The sequence below is a fragment of the Periplaneta americana genome, chromosome 9, assembly GCF_040183065.1.
Source record: "Periplaneta americana isolate PAMFEO1 chromosome 9, P.americana_PAMFEO1_priV1, whole genome shotgun sequence".
NCBI classification, from domain to species: Eukaryota; Metazoa; Arthropoda; class Insecta; order Blattodea; family Blattidae; genus Periplaneta; species Periplaneta americana.
This window is the reverse complement of record NC_091125.1, coordinates 44,330,743-44,354,154: the sequence shown is the minus strand read 5'-3', so window position 1 is coordinate 44,354,154 and position 23,412 is coordinate 44,330,743. Positions and strand designations below refer to the sequence as shown.

The 23,412-nt window shown below is 34.9% G+C and overlaps 1 protein-coding gene across 1 annotated transcript in view; it reads left to right on the top strand.

Moving 5' to 3' along the window:
- Positions 1–6,454: 6,454 nt before the first annotated feature.
- LOC138705877 (uncharacterized) overlaps positions 6,455–23,412 on the top strand; it is a 132,770-nt gene continuing 115,812 nt past the window's right edge. The window contains exons 1-2 of the mRNA XM_069834589.1: positions 6,455–6,631; positions 7,506–7,704. Of these exons, the coding sequence (XP_069690690.1) occupies positions 6,574–6,631; positions 7,506–7,704 (257 nt within the window). The 5' untranslated portion in view covers positions 6,455–6,573. The remainder of the gene's footprint in view (positions 6,632–7,505; positions 7,705–23,412) is intronic.

The following is a 23,412-nucleotide window of genomic DNA, read 5'->3' as shown; positions in this document are numbered from 1 at the left end:
ATTAATAATTTATCAGAATTTTCACGTTATTTGAGAAATACAAGGTTCTATTTCAATCTTTCTTTCATGGGCAAGGTGCACAACACTATAAATTTTAATTCCGCACTCTTTCAGGTGCATTTGATTAAAATTACTTAATAACTGAAGCCTCATCCTCAGTATTTCATGCATTAAAAGTATTACCAAGTTATTGCTATTTAGTTTGTAATATTAGTAGCCCTATATTATTATGTTCACCTTAAAGTTTATACGACTCAGGAGTAAATCTCGGAATAAAATGTTTCAATGCATATATTGCATTTTAAGTTAATAAATACAACATATTTCCAGACTTGTACTGCATATAAACTCCCATAGTAATACCCGTAAATACAATAGGCCTACATATACAGTGACATCAAAACCTTTTCCTTACATCTTTATTGTACCTTGTTTTTTTACTATACCATGCAGGCTTTGTTTAATCGTAACTTTTAGTACATACGTACGTACATACATACATACACACATACATACATACATACATACATACATACATACATACATACATACATACATACATACATACATACATACATACATACATACATACATACATACACACACTATTCCTTCCAGTGCATTCTGCAGTAGGCACTCTCTTCTTAGCCGGTAACCGAACAAATCCTTTTAGTACAGCTTCATTCCATATTTTGCCTGTTCATTTCACACGCTCCATCCTTCTCCATATCCACAATTCAAGTACTTCAGTCGTTTCTCTTCACTTCGTCATATTGCGCATGTTTCTGCCACATGTAACTCCAAACAGAACACTTCACTGTTTTCTTCATTTTACTAAAGAATGACGGATCTTTATTTTTAAAAAGGCACAAAATATTAATTAACTCGAAATATCTTTTAATACTAAATTATTTTAAACAATTGTTTTTCATATAAGAGTACAGTACCGTAATAAATGAAATGGTGTAGACAGTAGGTACATCCTTAAACCCTTTTGTTTTGGATTATTGTTTATATGTATACTTACGCCTCTACTGGGAAACTTGAGACATAAACCTCGGGGCTTGAAGCTGTATAATTACATAATTTATTTTGCAGAGTTAGAGTAGTTCTATCTGTTTCAAATATAGTCAGAAAAATTTATATTTGCCTGCAAGAAATCATCAATATCAATAGAATAATATAGGTTTGGCTCTTTATTGAAAACTTACACATACAAACATTTTACTCTGTAAAATGAAAGTACAAATCATATGCTACTCTTATATAAATGGTCTAAATTTCAAGTTATTTGTAACCAAAGGTCAAGATTTTTATAGTGGATATACTGTATATGCATATTTAAGGGGATAATGCATATTTCAGCTTTTAACGCATATAAACACATATTTTGCTATTTTTTTTAGCAATGTGGTGATTAAACCAAGATTATGAATACGGAAAATCGGAAAAATGGAATACAGAAGAAACTCAGGCATTGAAACACATTACAGGAGTTATATTTTATGTATTGCAATCTGATAACATGCAGACAGTACACTGTTGTCGGCGAATCATTTTGGGCACATCTTGGCAATCAACAAAGCATTCAATAATTAAGTACGTTGCTGACTGTACAAATGTACAATATTGGGACTTTAGCTTAAGCAGTAGGCTAGGTTGAACGACACGCAACTTCAGCAACTGATGGTATCTCAATATTCTTTATAACAGAAAAACCCATGAATAATAATAAATTGCTTAATTTATTTTTTTCAATTTTAACAGTGCATACTCGTATTGTGGTTTTTAAGTGCATAGGCTACAGTACGTGCATGCATATTTTGCCGTTTTAGTGCATATGAATCCGCTCCCATTTATGACTGACCGATATTTAGTTTTATTAAAACTGAATTTTCTTATTCGACACAGTTTCTCCAAAATTCAGAATAATTATAGGCTCTGCATTGTGCTGACCATACGATCTAGTGCAGCCTAGAATATTTGTATAGATTATGTTGTAACGCCCTGAGAAGAAGAAGAAGAAGAAGAAGGAGGAGGAGGAGGAGGAGGAGGAGGAGGATTACTGAACTATGAGACGGGCCTCACGGCGTTATTATCCCATTAACAAGTTATTTAAATCCTCCGGCTCTCAAGAAGGCTTAAACTATCTGTGTACCGCGTCATAATTCGACCGGTGGTCTCTACGGGCGTGAGACGTAGACACTTATCGAACGAGACAAAAATAGACTTCGAGTGAGAGATAGAGAGGTGTTACGGAGGATTTTTGAGACGATCTGTGAAATGGAGGATTGGCGTATTAGATATAATCAGGAACTGTATCAAGACTATGGGGAAATAGACCTGGTAGCGGAAGCAAAGAAGAGACGATTGCACTACTTGGGTCATGTTGTGAGAATGGAGGAGGAGAGAGTTCCCAAGAAGACCCTTGATCAACACCTAGAAGGTAGGAGGAAACAAGGACGACCCAGGAAGAGGTGAATGGAGATGTCAGAGAAGATGTGCAGGTGCTGGAAATGAGAAATTGAAGGGTTCAGAGTCATAGTGGGCCAAGCGCTATTTATTAAAAACGGAGAAAACAATTGTTAAAGTTAAGTGAATACCATAGTTTAATTAAGATTGACATATAATTTAGTTTGAATGTGTATACTTTATATTACTTGCTATATGTTTCCATTGAATTATGGTGATAACTTCATTTTAACCCTTGTTTTCTACGGCTTTAGTAAATGGCGCTTGGCCCACTATGATTTTGAATCCTTCAATTGGAGGAGGTGTGTTGTGGACAAGAAAGATTGAGCGAGAGCTGTAGGAGAGGCCAGGGTCCTTCATGGATTGCAGCGCCAGGAGAATGAATGAATAGTAAACAAGCACATACAGCACATATTAGTTTACTCACACTTTTGGAGCAAGAGTATATTTTGATGAAAGACTTATAAACCCATATTGCAGATTAACCTTTTGTGAGGAACAAAAACATTTAATGTAATTAATTACAAATAATTATTTAACATCCTTTAAAGCTACAGAAGCTTTTAAGAGACAAGGTGAAGTAACAATAACTAAGCTACAGTGTAGTGAGAATAACATAGAGAGTCAAAGTAATCGGAGATAACTTGCCTCTTTTCTACTTCGCTTACTACAAATGTTACAGGATAAGTAGGGGTTAGAAACCCAACTTATTTTGCAGGAAGCTGTCCGCTGAATGAGCTGTACCAAAAGCTTCTATCGTAGACACGAAGAAACCTTTAGCCTGTCTACCATAGGGTTATGCTTTAGCCTGCAGTGTTTGACAGATGCGGAAACAATCGTAACGTGTTTGCTTTGTTCGGCCAATGACTCTATGAAGTTGTATACATTAATACTTGTGCCATACTGACTCGCCTTTCATTTGGATAAACTGGCGGTTACAAACATACGCAAGAGGCTACTTTTCTTACGAAACTTTATCGCAAATACATACACCTGGCCAATCAAACAATTGTACACGCAGCGGACAGAAGATATCTGTTCACGTGTTTGTTAGACTCAAATGTTACTAATCGCCTGCAGACATTTACAAAGATGTCAGTGGCGGCTCTATCTTTAGGAGCTTCGGATGAAGGGTCACATTATCCCAATTTGTAACGAATGAAACTAACATTGAAATGATTTAACATTATCATTATTACCATCTTCACCACCACCACTATCATCATTGTCCAGATTTAAACATACGAGATCTATTCAACTGGCTATGAGATTGAAAGTTATCTGGGGCGAACTACATCTCTTCGGCTTTAAGTTTATGACTGAGATACTGTTTAATAGTTCCATGATATTTCACATTATAAATACCTTCTTCTTCTTCTGCTCTTCTGGCCGACTTTCTGGAATCTTTAGCCATGCTCCCCCAAAATTATTTTTAAAACACCATTGTGCAAGTGATTACCATAGGTAGGAAGTTCGTACCAAAACAGTAAATTTCAATTGATTACAGCGAAGAGTATAGATGTCACCCGCTCCTCGCCCTGCTCCCGCTCGCTACAGACCATACTCAGTTCACATAACGCATAGTATCATTCTATGAAGCTGTATACCTGGGTAGATTCATGAATAGTTTGAAGAATATTGTTAATTTATATTAATCGTTTAGGTTCTGATCAAAGCCAGCTATTCTTTTATTACTGTTATTATTATTATTATTATTATTATTATTATTATTATCATTATTATTATCATTATTATTATTATCATTATTATTATTATTATTATTATTATTATTATTATATTATTTAGAGCCTACACAATGCTAATATTATCCATGATTCCAAAAAAGTAAACTCATCTGTTATTAAAAAATTATGCAAACAGGAGTGTGTAATACGTAATTTTTCCCCCGATTATTCTTCGTTAAATGTTGACGTCTCTTGCTGCTATGCATTCGGCTGCGTTCAACATTGGAATTACGATACGAACTTCCTAGCTGTCATTATAATAGAAATGAAAATTAATATTATGTGTTACATGCGATGCACTCTATTAGATTCACGTTGTTCACCTGATGATAGTCAGAAATATTATACGATTTTTCAAATTTGCTCCAGTAACGTCTTGTGACGTAGAATGAATATTTTCAGAGTACAAAATTTTTAATATTGTTTCTATTTTTCCTGAACATAAAAGGAGTAACTTATTCCTTTTGATAAAATTAAAATGTTCATTGTTTTAATTTGTTATAATAAGGCTAGAATCATAATAATTATACAGAATTATAATCCTACAGAATATGTGTGTGAAATCAGCTGAGCAGTTCTCTGCTACATCTTTGGTCAGTTCAGACGATGAAGACGATGAAAACAAAATTTTATGTTTTCAACTCAAGTATAATAGGCTTTGAAAAGCAAAAAGAAAATAACTTTTCTACGGTGGAGTATGTGCTCATACGATTCTTCAATGGCAAAGGGACAACCCTGTGCACTCTAGAGAATTACCCAACAGTGAAACAAGCTTTTATCAAGTATAATACAAGTTTGTGTTCCTCTGCGCCTGTAGAAAGACTGTTCTGTTTTGCAGGATTTATTCATTCATCAGCAAGGGGATCCTTATCTGATGAACTTTTTGAGAAACTGTTTTTTTAAAGGGAGCAGTAATTATTCACATGTAGCATAATTTCATTCTGACTGGGAAAAGGAAGAATGTTCAGTTACAGTGTTTATATAAAACTTCGAGATAAAATACTGTGACAGCCACATCGAGACTCGAACACGCGTCCCGCAAGAGTCGCGCGGGAGTCGACACGGGCTCCATGGAGCACTGGGGGGGGGGCGGCGCGCGGCGTGGAGAGGAGAGGAGAGGAGAGGAGAGGAGAGGAGAAACGGCGGCATGCTGGGCCGCGGGAGAGAGGGGAAAGTAAGCAGCTGGTGACTGAGGGGAGAAATCCAGAGAAGTCTGGATAGGCGTCGTCTTCTAGGCATCTGTCGATTGTTCGCGAGATCGTACTTTCCGGAAACTATGGTTTAGTTATAAATACGACACGCGAGTGAACTTGAGCATTTGTTGTTATAGTCAGTGGACAGCAAGCCAGCCAGTCTTGTGTAGCAGTGAAGCCAGCTTCGAGACCGGAGTCCGCAACTGTGTGGGAGCCGGAAGTCCTGTGTTTGAGTGCAGTGGACCGCAGTTGGGGGACCTGAGTTCGAAGTTCAGTGGACTGTCTCTGAAGGTCTTGGGTTAGAGATACTGTGAACTTGAGTGACTGAGCTAGAAGAACTAGCCAAGGCAAACGAACTGAGAACTGACAGTTCTGTTTTGTAAATAGTGCTTTGTGAACATTAGTTAAGATTAACAGTTCATTGTTGTTCTCAATAATTCAAGTAAATTGTCATTGTCGTCTGTGGAGTGCGATAACGAATATTGTGTTGCTTTGTGGAGTGGAAAGCCCAATTGTTGACGGGAGTGTTTAAACTAAATTATAAAGTGACTATTGTTGAAACAATAACATTACATTATTGTTTTGTTTTAAAAGTTACAATACTTTTAATTTTAATAAAATATTTTAAATTTTCAATAATATTCTTATTTCTTTATATATTGTATCGAGTATTTGAAATACGAATGTATTTTGAGTATTTGGAATACAAATGTATTTTGGTTAATTTTTTAAAAGTATTTTGGATTTGTAATTCAAATATTATTCTTTGAAGTATTTTGTATTTGTATTTGAAATACTTGGATGCCGTTCATAATTTATTTATGTTACAGAATTATTTGATTTCCAGGTTCAGCGCAGAACACTACAATGAAATAATGCGTTCTATCGGTAAATTACAATACTATTGGATTTATTAATTCGGAAATGCGGACAAGTGAACTTCCCACGCAACTTAAATTTTCCGCTGTTTTGATTTTTTATGCGTACACAGAATTTCCCTTACTGACGGCTATTGGCGACACTGATCTGTTCTTCCGCCATCATTGCAATATCTGGAAACATTGGTGTGTTTTGGACCAAGGAACATGCAATTTTAACGTTTCAAGTGTAATAAAATTTGTGGATCGTGCAGTAATTAAAGTTGAGAAGTTGAAATTCGATAAATGATGGGTATAGGATCTATTACTTCGTGGGTTACTGTAAGGAGATATGATCAGTTAGGTATGCAATGAAACTATTGTCAAATAATAGGCTAAGTTAGATGTTGCATAGTAGGCTATCTACATGTTAGAATATTTGATTTCAGTAAGCATTTAGGGAAAGATTCAATATAATAACCCCAAGTATTTACTTCACTGATTCTTTGAGTAAGAGATGTTCTGTGGTAAATTTTCCAAGAATAGGAAGTTTCGTGTAGGCCTAGAGGTTATGTGTAACCTTATTTCTTTAAAATACCCTGTGGGTTTAAAGAAGTTAGTGTAACCTTATTTCTTTAAAATACATCTCGTAAAAACTAAACCACTAGTCTTATAATTAAAGAAACTACAACTGTTTATTAAAATTACTTGGACCTAATTGTAGGTTATATTATCATTTTTTGACATGAAGGAGTGTTATAGGCTAATTTATTTTCATACACTACATGAAAGTACATTTGAAATAGATGATATTTATGTACTTCTGAATGTTGCGTATATTAAAATTGCACAGTGAATATCACAATTTGAGTTCCCAAAACAATATTGTGCAGTAAGCTTTATAGTATGGTTGGAGGTTTATCAAATTGAGAAGTCCTATTACAAATGTAACAACCTTGCAGCCTTTTGTATTTGTTTCGGGCGCGCTTCTGTACAGGGGCAGTGGCATTTCCTCTAAGGTTAGAGCCCAGTTTAGTTGTGTGTGTATTAATCGAAAATTAGGGGCTAGAAAATATTGAGAATAGGACGCATGTTTATATGACATTTTTTTTTTCGATTAATACACACTCACACACACCTAAACTGGGCTCTAACCTTAGAAAAATGCCACTGCTCCTGTACGGAAGTGCGCCCGAATTATTTGCTTACAGCTTATAATAATGTATTCAATTTTCCAGATTCGGTTTCAGGTGATGTATCAGGGTCTCCACCTCTCCCTATTGAACTACAACAAGATTCCAATTTTGCTGACCTGAGGCGCCAGGTTCGATCATGGCTGGGAATTCCAGAGGACGATGAAATAGTCATGAAGTTGCGGAGAACCGATGGGACTTTGGTGACACTGTCGTCATTGCTCATTGGGAGCTCAGAGAATGAGTAAGTAGGCTGTAATTATATATTACTGTATCCTTGAATGTTTTGAATTTGAATCCTCTTTTTCTTGTTAACTTATCACAGCAGCAACAGTAGGCTTACAATCTCTCTCAAATTAGAAAGGTATTGACAGTTCAGAGGCTTCAAGGCATCACCATGGTAACCTCTCAAATCGGCCAACCAGAGTCCATGCTGATAGGTCGGCATTGCCGACTGTTTCACAGCAAGCACGTGGTAGCCAGCTGATTTGTTCAGAAGAGTATAATCTTCGTTACTGGTTACAACAATTATCGGTGTTCTGTCGTGCCTATTGTATTCGTAGTTATTCTGTGGCATGTTACTATCGACTACGTTCAAAAAGATGCATATTTCGCTATGAGATGCGGCATCTTCCACGGCTGTGTTTCTTCTTAGCACACTACCTTAAAGAATTTAGGTTTTAAATATAAAAAAAAAAAAATTAATGGCCACAAGATGTTAATGGAGAGAACTGACACTATTTTTGTTGTTTCTCATCATTCCTCATGCTTCTGTAAAACAAAGTTTTATTTAAGTATACCTCCCAAAGTGAATAGGCTATATTGTCTACGTGAATTTTTGAAAGTCACTGTCCATATTTTGAGTAACTTAACTTCGTTTAGTGACATGATTGCGAAGAGATTAAGTTATTATTCACCTTGTAGGGTCGTCATAATTTATTAGGATCACTATCATCTTTCGTCATATTTAAGTCATCAGGATAAAATAAAATAAGCCTAATTGATTCTGAGTCATTACTACTGATGCTAATATCTGAAATGTCAGATAAACCACACGCCTCACTGTTTTCTGTACTGTTCGCTACATTATGACACTCAGATTTATATAGGCGTGACACTTCTCTACGTGACATAAGCTGATGTAAGGTAATCCATGGAGCTAAAAACTGTATCTTTTCTTATAACTTCAAATTTAGGCCTAAGTTATAGCATGAAATCTTGATAACAGTTTATACTACATATTGTTTGCACACTGTATCATATTCACATTCACTCACTCTTTTATTATTATTATTATTATTATTATTATTATTATTATTATTATTATTATTATTATTATTATTGGTTGTTAATGTAGTCTCAAATGTTGAAATGACTGAATGGAATTTTGATATTGCAGTATCTAATGGATTTTAGAACAATTTTTTAAATGGATTTTTCTACATATTGTGGCTATGCCTGAATTCGGTGTACAGAGTCATGGCAACCAATTTTTCTTTTGGGTCTGTTTGACTATAGAGTATTAGTAGTGAGTTTATGAGAATTTATGTTGGCTAGATTGGAAAATGATGATTTTATAAGTTTGACATCATCAGTTACTGTGATTAGTTTTTCGTGTTTACTGGGAAGTATTGAGCATTTTATAACGATGATTGGTATACCAGTTTAGTTGGATGGCTGTGGATTCTGGTTGTTAGGTTGGTACTTGTGTAATTTTTATTGTCAGTTGGTATTAATATAGTTTGAATGATAATATACCAGCACAGCAAGAGTTTCTTGTGTTTGAGATAATTTTATTTATTGTTACCTTGATTGATTAATGATTATGGATTTTAGATTTCATTGCTGGTAGACCTACTAGTGGAGTGAAAGGGAATGAGTGTGTGCATTGGATTTCTGATTTCAGTTCTGAATCCTCTTGTAACATGAACCTGCCATATTTTACAGTGATAGTTTTTTTCTTTTTTGGAGAATAATAATTGTGCATAACGGATATCGTGTGTTTATTTTATTTGTTGAAGAAATAGATTTAATTTTTTCTTGGTTCTTATATATCTTCAGATGTGTATGGATCTATTCTCTGATTTTTTTTTTGCCAGTTTTTCGATATCTCCCCACACCATGCATGGGACTGATGTCTGATTTGCATTTCATTATGGGTAGATGGGATAAATGAGGAGATAGGCCGAGGTATGTGATAAGTAGACTGGGGACAATTAGGCACTAAAAGTATGAAATAGGCAACCTTAAAAGGCACTAAAAACTTAAACATATGCACTATAAATTGAGTGCTAAATTTTTAATGAGTATCTCACAGCATGGAAAATCGAGCAATTAACTTTCTGCAGCTACATTACAATGAATAACCATATATTTTTTCAACTTTTCTACTCTAAAATGATGTCTTCTGTCAGTCAGAATGTTTCTAAATTAAGAGAATGTCCTCTCAACCTCACACGAGGTGATAGGCAGTACTTCAAAGAAGCTAAAGTCGTTGGTGCAAACCCTGCCACAGAAGAGGGTTCTGAAATTCCTGACAGGACTTTGGCAATCTTCTTAATTTCACACCAGCTAGAGTTCCTCTGCATTTTCTTTGCCAACTTCGAAGTGACTGCCTTACTTACATCACCTGGAATTTCACCAAGACTGTTCTCTGTGTTGCATAACATTTCCATAGCTTTCACAGGAGTAAGTTCTCTTAATTCCAATGAAGATATAATAGCTTGAATTTTACTAAAATAGCTTCTATTGAAAGCTAGGTCTGCATTAATTTCGGGGCTAAAACTGCAGCTTTTGCTTCCCCAATGCAGATTGCTTCTTCGTCGTCTATACATTCAATTACCTATAAGAATAAAGATTAACCATTAGAAAAAAATAAGACCAATATGTATACCAAATGGATGCACTTTTGTATGCGCATTAGTGTGTATATAAGAGTAAATTTTAAAGATATACCTCCTTTATTGCCAAGATATTGTCCACATAGTAAAATGCTGTATTTAGCCATGTGCCCCAATGGGTTAACACAGGCTGTGGAGGCAGAGGAATGTAAGGCAGACTCTCTCTGAATAGAGCAATCCAGGATGGTGCCTTCAAAAACACTTTCTTTATATTTGAAATGATGGAGTTTATACAAGGAAATTTTGTTCTCACTTCCTCAGCTAGTCTGTATAATGCATGTGCTACATGTCACATGTTAGGGTAAACTATTTTCAGTCCTCCTCCAACTGTTAACATGTATGATGCACTATCCATTGTCATCATTGTTTTCAGCTGGCCACAGGAGTCCTAAAACAAAAGAAGAATTAAACATAAATTCTCTCATACAGTGAGGTTCATAGACTTGTATAATAGTCAGGTTACACGAAAGTATTACATTTTTAACATTAAACATTTTCTAATACCAACATTCTAATTTCAAAATTATTTGTTATTCTTTGCATATATGAAAACCTATCAATGTATGGGAAGAAGTAAATTAAATAATTGTATTGCTCATGTATGTTTTCTGGTATTTGTTTTGTAGTTATGTCTGTTTCGTTTTTAGCTATTTTATATTGCAATGTTTAATGGGTTAAATAAATAAATAGTTTAATCATTCAGAGATATTAAAGAACTATTAAAAATGAAACCAGATAAAAGGTTACCAACATTATACTTACTCAAAGCTTCTCTCACAACTCTAACAACTGTGCTATGGTTCATAGCCTCAATTTCCCTTGACAAGATTAAGTGAGGTGACATCACTCTGTTGGGGCATAAGTTACAGGTCATCACATTTACAATCATTCTTCCAATGCTGTCTGTGGTCTCATCAACAGACAACCAGGAGTGAGAGTCGCCTATTTCCTCCCTTATGTTGATTGTCTGAAGCAGAAAAAGGAATATAGGCCTACATGTTAAAAGATAGGTAGCTATTGTGATTGTATCAACTTTGAGCACTTGAATCTTATTTCAAAAACTAGGAACTGTATTAAACTGAGAATTTATGTAACAAATCTACTATCGACTACCAGAAAATTATAATTTAAATTATTATTGTTACAGGGTTTTTAACATTAAAATAGTGAAATGGATATAATTTCACACAAACTTACAGAATGGTGCATAGGATCCATATAGTATTTCCTCAGTGTAGCCTGGTCTGGGATACCGCGTTTCGTATATTTCTTTAAGAACTCTCTAAACGTAGGATTGTTCAGTTTCCTCCAAGGAATATTTGCAGAAATAAGTGCCCTGCAAAGATCAGCTGAGAATTCCTTTTGCTCAGAAGAATCAACTTGCAGAATAAATGGTTGCATCGATGTTGTTGGTTTACATCTCTTTTGTATATGAACATTTGTTTTCGGTGCTGATCTATGATACTACTTTTCACATTTTACCTGAAAAGGAGATACATACTCATAAATACTGTATATTTCATATGAAGCACTACTAAGAAAAAGGTTATTGTATAATTTTATGTACTACGTAACAATTAGGTTACCTTACTCACCTCTTTACTACACACCTGGTAGAATATCACTTCATCATCTGTCGTAAAATTTAGATCACCATTAATCCACTGCTTATGTAACAATCGCTCAGAAGATTTTTGTTTAGGCCTACTGTTATCTACACAATCCCAAAGTTTCACGCACAAAAGCCTTGCCAGAAGTAAACACTGAAACAGATTTCATGAAAGACAGATTCATAATAGCCTACTTCATAGGTTTTTACCGTCAGATGTCAGCTAAGTTTAACCAAACTGTATCCACACTTTAGTGTCGAGACAAAGCAATAACTAGGAGTTAAACAAATTTACGCATTTTCTTTTGACCGAAAGCATAAAAAATATAAATAATGAAGTGTCTTGATGCATTGCTTGTTAAAAAAATAATGGAATGTAAAAAAAATTAAAACTTTTTTGCGTAACTCTATTATAGGCATTGAAATAGGCAATATCAGCAAAATTGGCACTAAAGACTAAAATAGGCACTTATAGGCACTAATAAGTACATTTTATATAGCATAATTTGACCTGAAACAGATTTTTAACTTCACATTCCACGTTTTTCAGTGAATAGAAAAGATAAGCATTTTAGACAATGTCCTCAGTTTAGTGATAAGGTGTTAGTGGGTTAGTTGAGGGGATATTTAAGTGACGTGAGGCCGAGAAATGAGGAAAGGTTTGAATGATGTTGCTACGTTTTTTCTTTTCGAGTGTAGTGTTGGGAGATATCAGAGTTTCACCTTTTTATATATATTTAATTTGGGGTTTTAAATTTGTTAGAGGACTGCAGTAGGAATTGCTATTTTATGAAGAATTTGAAGGTTACATTCTTTATTTCGTTTCATGTTATCATTTTTATATGATGTATTTCTGTGATTTGTTGAGGTTTTTGGTATGCATTACATATATACGGTTTTTGATATGTAGGTATATAGATAGTTTTCGTAAGGTCTGAGATCAATGAAAGGTGAGGTTGGTTTTGGTCAAGGCTTTTGGGGTTGTATATATATATATATATATATATATATATAGACACACACACACACACGGTTTTTTTTTTTATATATACCTACGTTTACAGATAAAGAGTTTTCATAAGGTCTGAGATCATTGAGAGGATAGGTTTGGTTTGGTCAGGGTTTTGGTATATTTTGTATATATTTATTTTGGTAGGGATCTGTTATGCTAGTTATATCCTGTTTTAAGTAAGAATAGATGAGCTCTTTTTAGAATGGGATATCGTGAAATTATGCTGTTGATATTCTGTTGTCAATAAGAGCAATGGGTTCTGTTTTAAAATGGGATATCATGAAATTGTGTTAACGATATCGTTTTGTAAATAAGAGTGGATGGGTTCTATTTTACAATGCGATATCGTGAAATTGTATGTAATTATTGATATTTTTTATGGCTTTATTTACTTGTATTGTTTTACCTCGGCCATATTGTGACGTAATTTTTAAACTTTACGACAAATTAAGCGATATCCTATAGTAAAAGAGTTTTTTCAGGCAAATGCGTGGTTGTAAAGAAATGTGTAAATTTATATCATATAGTTTTAGAAAAAAAAAAGGCTGATACGGATGGTCTGAAACACCCAGTATATATATGAAAGGAACTGGCCATCCTTTCCCATTATCTCCTGACTTAGTTGCTTCATGAGCGATGCCTTCTTGACTACACTTATGAGGTTCAAACCTGCCTTCGGACATTTGATTAAACAACAATGTACTCTATCAATAATGTTCTTATGAAGATTTTAGGATTTAAAGAAGGGAGAAGAGCAAAAACACAGAACTTGGACCAGTCATTTCATTTCACCTTATAATGTTGAACACTGTATTCTGCACACACATTACCATATTAACAACTTCGAAGTAATGTCTGAGGTAATTGTTTGCTACCAATGTTGAGGACGGTGACAAATTTGTTTCACCATTATTCAATCCTGAAATCTCAATCCTAAAGTGTTTCACATGCACTACAGCTTTCGATTTTTCTATCAAATCGAAATCACAGGGAAAAAGCTTGGGGAGTAGTGTGGGTGCTGTTCTTACTTTCCATCTCCAACGTCATAAAAGGTTCTGTGGGTCCTGTAAGTTAGTACTTTCCATCTCCAACGCCATAAAAGGTTCTGTGGATGCTGTAGTACTTTTCTTCTCCAAAGCCATAAAAGGTTTTGTGGGTGCTGTAATACTTTCCATCTCCATCGCAATAAAAGGTTTTGTGGGTGCTGTAGCTATAGCTGTAGGAGTGGCCATGGTCCTTCAAGGACTGTAGCGCCAGTAGAATGAATGAATGACTGAATGAAAAATTCCCTGGGCTCGAATTGAATGTCCAATTTGCGGATGAATGTGCAACATGGTGTAAAAAAATTGATAAAAAATAACAACTCAAGATTTTTAATGCAGAATTTATCAGAGACTATGCCAAAAGTATGTACTTACTGATTTAGATATGTCTTGCTAAGATATTTTGGAGAGGTTAATGTTGCGCGATCACAGCACATTAAAGGAGGGAATTGGGTTAACATTTTAACATTTTGACCATGAGGAACAAAATGACATAAAAAAATTCCTCGATTGTCATAAAGAAAAACGACCATTAACTTTACAGGAGATGGATTTAGGCAGAATTTTTGCCTTTGCTGTGATCCTCTGTGTCACTATTCAGCAGACTGTCTTAGATTCATAGGCCCTGATCAGGTTTCGATAATTGCAATGATCCTGTTCAACATGTCTCATTTATATTCATATCATTCCAGATTCAAACCACGTTTCATAACATGTCCACTTTTATTCTTCTAACAGTTCATTAACAGCAGTTTTGCACGTGTGCAGAGCTTTTCACAACATTTTATGTACAGTTGCCTGGTCAATACCTGTATGTGCTGCCAACTCCTGCAGAGACTATCATAGTTTGTCATTGGGTATCACGCCATGAGCAACATCGATATGAACAGTCACAGAGCATCCTGGATGAAGCATGTCGGCACTTGCTACTCTTCCACATTGGAAAGCTGCTACCCAACTTACAACAGTTCTGTATGAGAGAGCATGATCACCTAAAGCTTCTATGAGCTCTGCATGACATTCCCTTGCATTTCTGCTGTGGAGCACCACTGTTATGTACGAACACAGTTCAAGTCGACGAACATATACTAAACAAAGGTTGAAAACCAACTGACTTTGTGCTCTCCTTCCTTTAATATTCTTGAACATGCACACCAGTTAGCAGCATTGATAGGTACCAGACATTTCGATGTCGTAACAATATATCGCGAAATTTTGACTGGGCTTGTGATTCATTCACAGAAAAAAATGTTGCCAGGACTTACTAAGTCGTCTAGGTGGATTAATGAGTAATTTGCTTGATTTTTTCACCCTTTTTTTTTAAGTAAATTGAATTGAAACTTTTCATTTTTTTTCAGGCCATTCATATTAGACATTACTAGGATACACCAGAATAGTAAGTATAAGATCTACAGAGGCTACATATTGTCAGCTTAGAGTATAAACCAGCTAAATCCATTTTTTGTTTAAAATTACATTTGTGTAACATTCGAAAGGGAATGAAACGACGAATCACGTAGGAAAAATAGCTATGCATAATTCAATGATGAGTAAAACTGTCAAATCCACTTCATGCAGAGTCGCTGCTAACTCCATAGTGACTATCAGTGTGTTCGACCTTGACGCATATTCTCTTTGGGTGTTTATTGCTGTTATTCAAAGTTTTAATGATTCAAATATTGTAGAGGTATGTATAATTATGATTGTTCAATTACTCTTTAGTGTCAAAGTAATTAGAAATTCAGTTAGCTTTCTATTTAAATTTTTTAACCTTCTAGGTACTGAGATTAGTAGTTTTTTTTTGTTGGTGCATTTCGGTACTTAGCAAGTATTTTGCATGATGTTTGCTGCTACATATTGGATTATTAATTTTATTAGTTTATTTGATTTACGTTTTCTGAGACTCGAAAATGGAGTTTCTATTGTTCTATATGTCTTCAAACAGTTGTAACCATTTTTGGCAAGGCAACATCATTGTAGAACAAAAATTATTGCAGATAAGACACACCCAAATGGAAGCAGACTGCATCCATTTCACAGTTGAACAGGTTCTTAAAACAAAAACATCAGTGTACCAACAGATTACATAGATATCTGCAGATCAGCCAGAAAAAAGCCCCATCCATATGACGTGACATACTTAAATCATGAATTCTTCAAAAAATTCGATGAGGTTAAATTTTATAAGAGCATTCACCCTGGTCGTGGTAGAGATGATCTTAAGGTTACTGACATAAGAGCTCTTTGCTACATTCCAAATGGTGACATGTTATTCAAATTGAATTTCCCAGATGATTGAAAAATAGTACTGCAAATAAAATCGATGTGAGTGGTTCCCTTGCTCTTTACAGACTTACAAAGTCTGCCCGAAACAGAAAGATCACTGCAAGAAAGTCTAAATATTTTCATATTTAAAGAATACTTTACCAGAAGATTACCTCGTGATTGAACTAAATGGAGACTGAAAAGAATTTAGAGTTAACTAATTAGATAACTGAGCTATTATTCATTAGAAAATGTTTTTTAGTTTGTCTTTCTTACTTTTATGTAATTAATATTTGCATTGTGAAGATTTTAAGAATTAGAACGGGAAAGAAGAAAATTTTCAGTTAATTTTTAAGAAAGAGTGTTTCATAAAAATAAAATAGAATATTTACTTACCATTTTATTTTCCTTCCAATTTTGTTAACTATGTCTGGAATAGAAGCTTTTTTTAAAGAAAGACTGAAAGAATGTCAAAGATAAGTTAGATGAATGTAATTTATTTGTTTTTACAGCTGATTATATGTTCAATCATTCTTTTGAAATAATAGAAAGACTGCGATAAATAAAACAACAGTTTTCATTAACTTGCTTAATGTTCTTGAAAACCCTGCTAACTCCATACTTAAAAAAATTCATAGCTGCAAAACCCTGCTAAATTACAAAAAAACGAATATAAATAAAAATACATTATATTGTAACTTTTTTTTATCTATTAATGAACAGAATCTAAATATATACCACCTGTATTTTGGCTTTGGTCCTAAAGTTTCAGGGTTAATTTATAATCAGTTTTTGTTTCCTCTTTAAAATTACCTTTTTGTTAGTTAGCAGGTTTACACTCTAAGCCGACGACATACTAATTATTTATATATTATATTAGGTGTTCAGTGTGAGAGGTGACTAACCAACATTTATGTTGTTTTGAGAAAAATAAAGTTTCATTAATTTAAACACAAAGAAATCAGTATTGTCAGTACTGCATTGAAACTATGTAGGAACAACAGCTTAAAGAATGAATAAACATTTCTGATTAACACAAGAAAAAGGTTATTTCTCTCTAAAGAAGTAACTATTTTTTTTTTTAAATTGAGTTTAAGTTACCTCTGGCACTGAGTGCCTCATATCTCTCTGCTGTATTTGGTTTATAGATGTCATATGACAGATGCGTGCTTTTTTTAACACAAATGCATGTAGTTAGATTCATCATATGTTATTCTCATTACATTTATTCATGTATCTTTTTCTGAGTTGCAACTTCATTTAGATTTTTAAACGGATTTATCAAATTGATGAACTAAATAGTTACAGGCAGAACCAGTCCTAAGGGACTGAACTGTAGGGAACTCACAAGTTCAGCCCTGGTAGGAATGTGGCGTAATGCCAATCCTACATGCAGGCAACAGCCAACATAACACCACTCTTGCTCGCAGAAAACGACAAAATGACACACTACTAACTACATTACAGTAACTAACCAACTTGAAAACATTAGATTAACTTTTAAAATATAAACTAACAGTTTCAACTTACACAACACACGGATACAGAGCTAGTCTCAAATTACGTGATATTTTCAGCCACAGTATAATTAAACACCCTGTGTTGACAGTGATGTCATAAGACTCAAAACTCATAACAACACATTTTACCTTTGGTCAGTTCTAGGAAGAGTGGTATTCCATTCATTAATACCTTCCCGCACTGCGCCTAATAAAAATACACCTCGCAGAGACTTTCTCGTAAGCTCCCCACAGTACTTGTGCTGTCCTTCTGTACCCATCTGTCAAGTGATCTTTTGCATAACTAGTGAATTATTTATTTAAGGAAATGAGAGAATCTTACTTCAATTTCAGAGCAGTTGCTAAAAATGTCTTCCATTAAGTTCTGTAGATGAGGTCGGAAAAACCCAATGCACTCTTTGCCACACAGCAAACAGCTTGGTAAGAATGCTGGTAAATTAGGTTTGCTCGTCCTGCAGCATAGCACCCTGATCTAATTATGCTAATGTGCAACAGATTATAAGCTTTATACAAGAATAAGAACACAAAGACCAACTTCTATAATAATCAATCTGGGAACAGTAAAATATATTTACAGATGATCAGTTTTGCAGAGATAGTGTACATAGCATTTGTGGACTATGATTTTTTTTCGACAAAGTTTCCTCCTTCCAGTGGTGACCATTCGAGCATCCTTCTTGGTCATTACTCTTCATTCATGTGTCTCACATGCCCATACCATCCCAGTTTCTTGGTTTATTGCTATAACTTTTTCTGTTAGTTGTCTAATGTTATAAATGTGATTCATAAAAGAATGTCCAGCTATAAAATGTGACGAGTTCAACCGTCAAGATGCTTGCGAGACCATATTGGAAAATGTTCCAGGCGATACTGTTGTGCTCAGTAATGACTAAGTTCATTTTCATTTGTCAGACTGTGTCAACAAACAAAACATTCCATATTGGTCCCCAGAAAACCCTCGAGAAATGCATCAATGACCTCTCCACAGTGAGCGTGTTACTGTTTGGTGTGCTGTTGCACAATTTGGAATAATAGAGCCATGCTTTCTTGAGGAAGAAGAATGCACAGTCACTGTTTGAGAAGTGTATAGCTCGCGAGGGCAAGCATTTGGACGATAATATCTTTAAAACAAAGTGATGTCAAAATGGCAAATATTCTGCTGTAAGGTGGTAAAAAGAAATTTTGATAGGATCTATGTTGCTCTTGTTATTTATGTTTCTAATTGGGGAGATCATTCTGCCGGACCATTTATAAAGTAGGTATCTGACTTCATTTATAAATTGTACGGTTTTAAATGCATCGTATAATCAAATATTCAAATTAATGCACAAATTCAAATGAAATAGATATTCGTGATTACCAGTAATCATTTCTGTTATTACTTTTGTATTTACATCAGTTCGGGGATTTCGATTGTGAGACTTGAAAGCAAGTAAAAGATCTCCCAGTAGGGTGCTAATCAACATAGGGAGCAAGCCTATTGGTAGAGTTGCTATCTTTAAGCCTCTAGATAGACTTGGAGAATAGGATTTACTCTGTTCTGGATTTTACTGTTATACTGCTGGTGCTCAGTTCGTCAGAGCCTTGTTTGTAAGAACATGGTGACCAATGGCAGGTGAGGATGTCTTGGATGGATGATGATAGTGATGACTTTTGTATTTCTGAAAATCAGCTTTAAAAGTGATATTATTATGTGTGTCTTGTCTATGCGGATGACGTGAATATGTTAGGAGAAAATCCACAAACGATTAGGGAAAACACGGAAATTTTACTTGAAGCAAGTAAAGCGATCAGTTTGGAAGTAAATCCTGAAAAGACAAAGTATATGATTATGTCTCATGACCAGAATATTGTACGAAATGGAAATATAAAAATTGGAGATTTATCCTTCGAAGGGGTGGAAAAATTCAAATATCTTGGAGCAACAGTAACAAATATAAATGACACTCGGGAGGAAATTAAACGCAGAATAAATATGGGAAATGCGTGTTATTATTCGGTTGAGAAGCTTTTATTATCTAGTCTGCTGTCAAAAAATCTGAAAGTTAGAATTTATAAAACAGTTATATTACCGGTTGTTCTGTATGGTTGTGAAACTTGGACTCTCACTCTGAGAGAGGAACATAGGTTAAGGGTGTTTGAGAATAAGGTGCTTAGGAAAATATTTGGGGCTAAGAGGGATGAAGTTACAGGAGAATGGAGAAAGTTACACAACGCAGAACTGCACGTATTGTATTCTTCACCTGACATAATTAGGAACATTAAATCCAGACGTTTGAGATGGGCAGGGCATGTAGCACGTATGGGCGAATCCATAAATGCATATAGAGTGCTAGTTGGGAGACCGGAGGGAAAAAGACCTTTAGGGAGGCCGAGACGTAGATGGGAGGATAATATTAAAATGGATTTGAGGGAGGTGGAATATGATGATAGAGACTGGATTAATCTTGCACAGGATAGGGACCGATGGCGGGCTTATGTGAGGGCGGCAATGAACCTTTGGGTTCCTTAAAAGCCATTTGTACGTAAGTAAGTAAGTAAAGTTCAAAATAATATACTTCACGGCAAACCTCCTGCATACGACCTTCAATGGCTTCATGGCTCCCACGAATCAGAGGAGTGCAGCATTGCCTAGCCAAGAATATTGGTGTCAAGGGACATAATTGGTGCTCGAAAATATTTTATTCTGAAATTCATTACCTTGACAGGTATAAAAGGAATGAATTTCTAAGTGTCTCTCCCCAAGAAAAATCAATTCTATCTGAAACTATTCCCTCTGTACAATAATTTGGAAAATGCATGTTGTAGCACAATATTTGAGCATCAGCGCAAAAGGGAACTGATTGCTCTCCTCTATGTCTCCAGTTATCTCTGTCTTGTACGGGACAGTGATATTACTATGTCGCAGTGATCTGCTGTTGATTCTCGCCTTATGTAGGAGGTTTCAATTTCAGTGTAGTGGTTTATAATGAGATTCTAAGAATGTTTACTTACTTCAACATAACTTGCAATGCTGTGTATTGGGCCACTGAAAGGAAGTTGTAACACCGAAATTGCTTCTGTGAAAATTCACCCAAGCATAACAAGGTCACCAGTCCTTCAGAAGGATCTATGTTACCTGCGTAGTGTTTAGTAGTGATTCTCCTGTTCTGAAGGTAATAAAAACTTTAACTGAAATCTCAACGAAAATAGAAATAATTCTGTATAGGTAATTAGTTTCTGTCAGGAAATAATTTTTTCTTCAGTTGGAATTAGTCTTTTCAGTCTGATTTGATTTCAAATGAATTGTCATTGTGTGTTGTTGATTTCAAATAAAAACCCATTAATTTTTTTAATATAAAAATATTTCATGTACCTCATTCCCAATTAAATTCACTCGTAGATACTATATGTAGTCCACACCTGTGGAGTAACAGCTCGTCTACCCGCGAAACCAGGTGACCCGGGCTCGATTCCTGGTCGGGGCAAGTTACCTGGTTGAGGTTTTTTCTGGGGTTTTCCCTCAACCCAATATGAGCAAATGCTGGGTAACTTTCGGTGTTGGATCCCGACTCATTTCACCCGCATTATCACTTTCATCTCATTTAGACGCTAAATAACCGAAGATGTTGATAAAGCATCGTAAAATAACCTACTAAAATAAAAATACTATATGTAAACAAAATCCGTCCAATATTTCTGTACACAGACTGACTTCCGCGAAAATCTCGAAATTGATTTTTTGGCATCACACTGTTTTCTCTGTACTTTGTATAATAAACAGGTAAAAGATCTTACCTTGAAATAAAGTGTTTGAACGAATTCAAGATTGCAGGACACGAAATTTAATTTTAAGCAATCAAAGCGCATCCGATGTCATTGTTTAAAATTGTTACAAAACTTGAGGTAATATTGCTGTTAAATTGTCTGTTATTTCAAAATAAAATAGTGATACCAATATCAACTCATCTAAATTTCCGTACTTCGAGAAATAAGCGTTGTTCAAGTATTTTGAGGCTTTCCTTTTCATTTCCAGCCGTGACATATTTTTTATTTACAGCACCTGCAACTCAGCGGTCAGCATTTCCACCTTCTTACATTGAAACAGTTCGCAGCAAACTGAAATGTCTGGAGGAAAGGGTAAGAATTTGTAGTTATTTGTTATATTATGTACACAAATTATGTTTTACATTATAAAATATTATGATGGTAGGTTAGAGCATCAAAATATCAAAATCGCACAGAACAAAGGTTTTAGAGGCAATGCTTTAGTTTCTAACATTGCTATTCTTACAACTACTAGGTGAACCTTGTTTATGCATCGTTTCACGATTTATATTATAAGCAACAAGGTTTTTATAACACGAATAAGAATAATTACTATTTTTATATAATTTGTATGTGCTGATTATGAATATGAAGTTGGAAAAGTTTTATGCACCAATATGCCTGGGTTAAATCTCAAATCTCTCCACAGTGCATATGAATAGGAGGCATATTGTCACTGTTGACAGTGATTCGTCCGGCAGACAGAGACGTTAAGCCTGGCGGCCCCCTTGGTGTACACAGAATCCTCCTATTAAAATTCTATAGGACTTAAAACGCCTAAATGAGCCATCAACTCTTGTAAATGCCTAAAAACTATGTTTGTGCCTGGAAATTGCCTTGTTAGTATTCTTGTCTTGCATATATTTAAAATAAGTACACCAGTACTAAAAGTGTAAAAATGCCCCAAATTATTAAAAAAAAAAAAGCCCTGCTATGAATACTGGTGTGGCAAGTTAGTCTCATATTGGTTTTAGAAGGGGAGGAAAGAAGATTTTACCTAATTTCCTGGAGCCGAAGTGGTGGTAGGTTGTTCAAATTAGGTGATGGCTTACAAATTACTTTTCATGTCAGTGCTAGGGTTGCCAGATCTCCGGGCACCACTTAGAGTGCCTGGTTTTATGAATCTGTCTACGGCCGACAGGAAGCCTTTGCCCGGGGAAATTGCATTTGAAATGTTAATAATTAGCAATGTTGTAGTGAAAATTAACTGTCCATCAAATAACTTTAAAATTGAGCATGTCAGGCTTTGTTGCAAGCATATAACTTTAAAAGTGAGTGTCTGTGCTAATGTTGAAGTTTCAGCATGCTTCTCTTTTCGCCTTTAGTCTCTTGCACTACCCCAGCAATCACCAACAGTGAAAGATGATGTAAATAGAAAATTAAAGCAGATAATTTTGATTTGATGATAATAAATTTTAGAAATATGACTTCAATCAACAATTTTCAATTAACTTTTGGCATTAATAAAATTTTGTAGCAGTATTTTAATGAAACCTGAATGCATAACAGTGGAACGATTTCAAATTTAAAACTCAATGTGCACTTCCTTGATCCTTCCCAAGCCAGTTCTTACAGCTTTATAGTGCAGTGCAGTCTGTTATGCGAAGTGCGGGAATTTGAGGGAGTTTTTCTTTTAGTATTGTGTTGTGTTCAATATGAATCTGGCAAAAAGATACTTTATTTCTTTTCATGATGAACGGTTGACAAATGATAATGGCTAGAAAAAGGAGAGGATGAACTTTCTTACAGGTGTAAAGTGTGCAATGTTTCTTTTACAGTGAAGTATGATGGCGTTA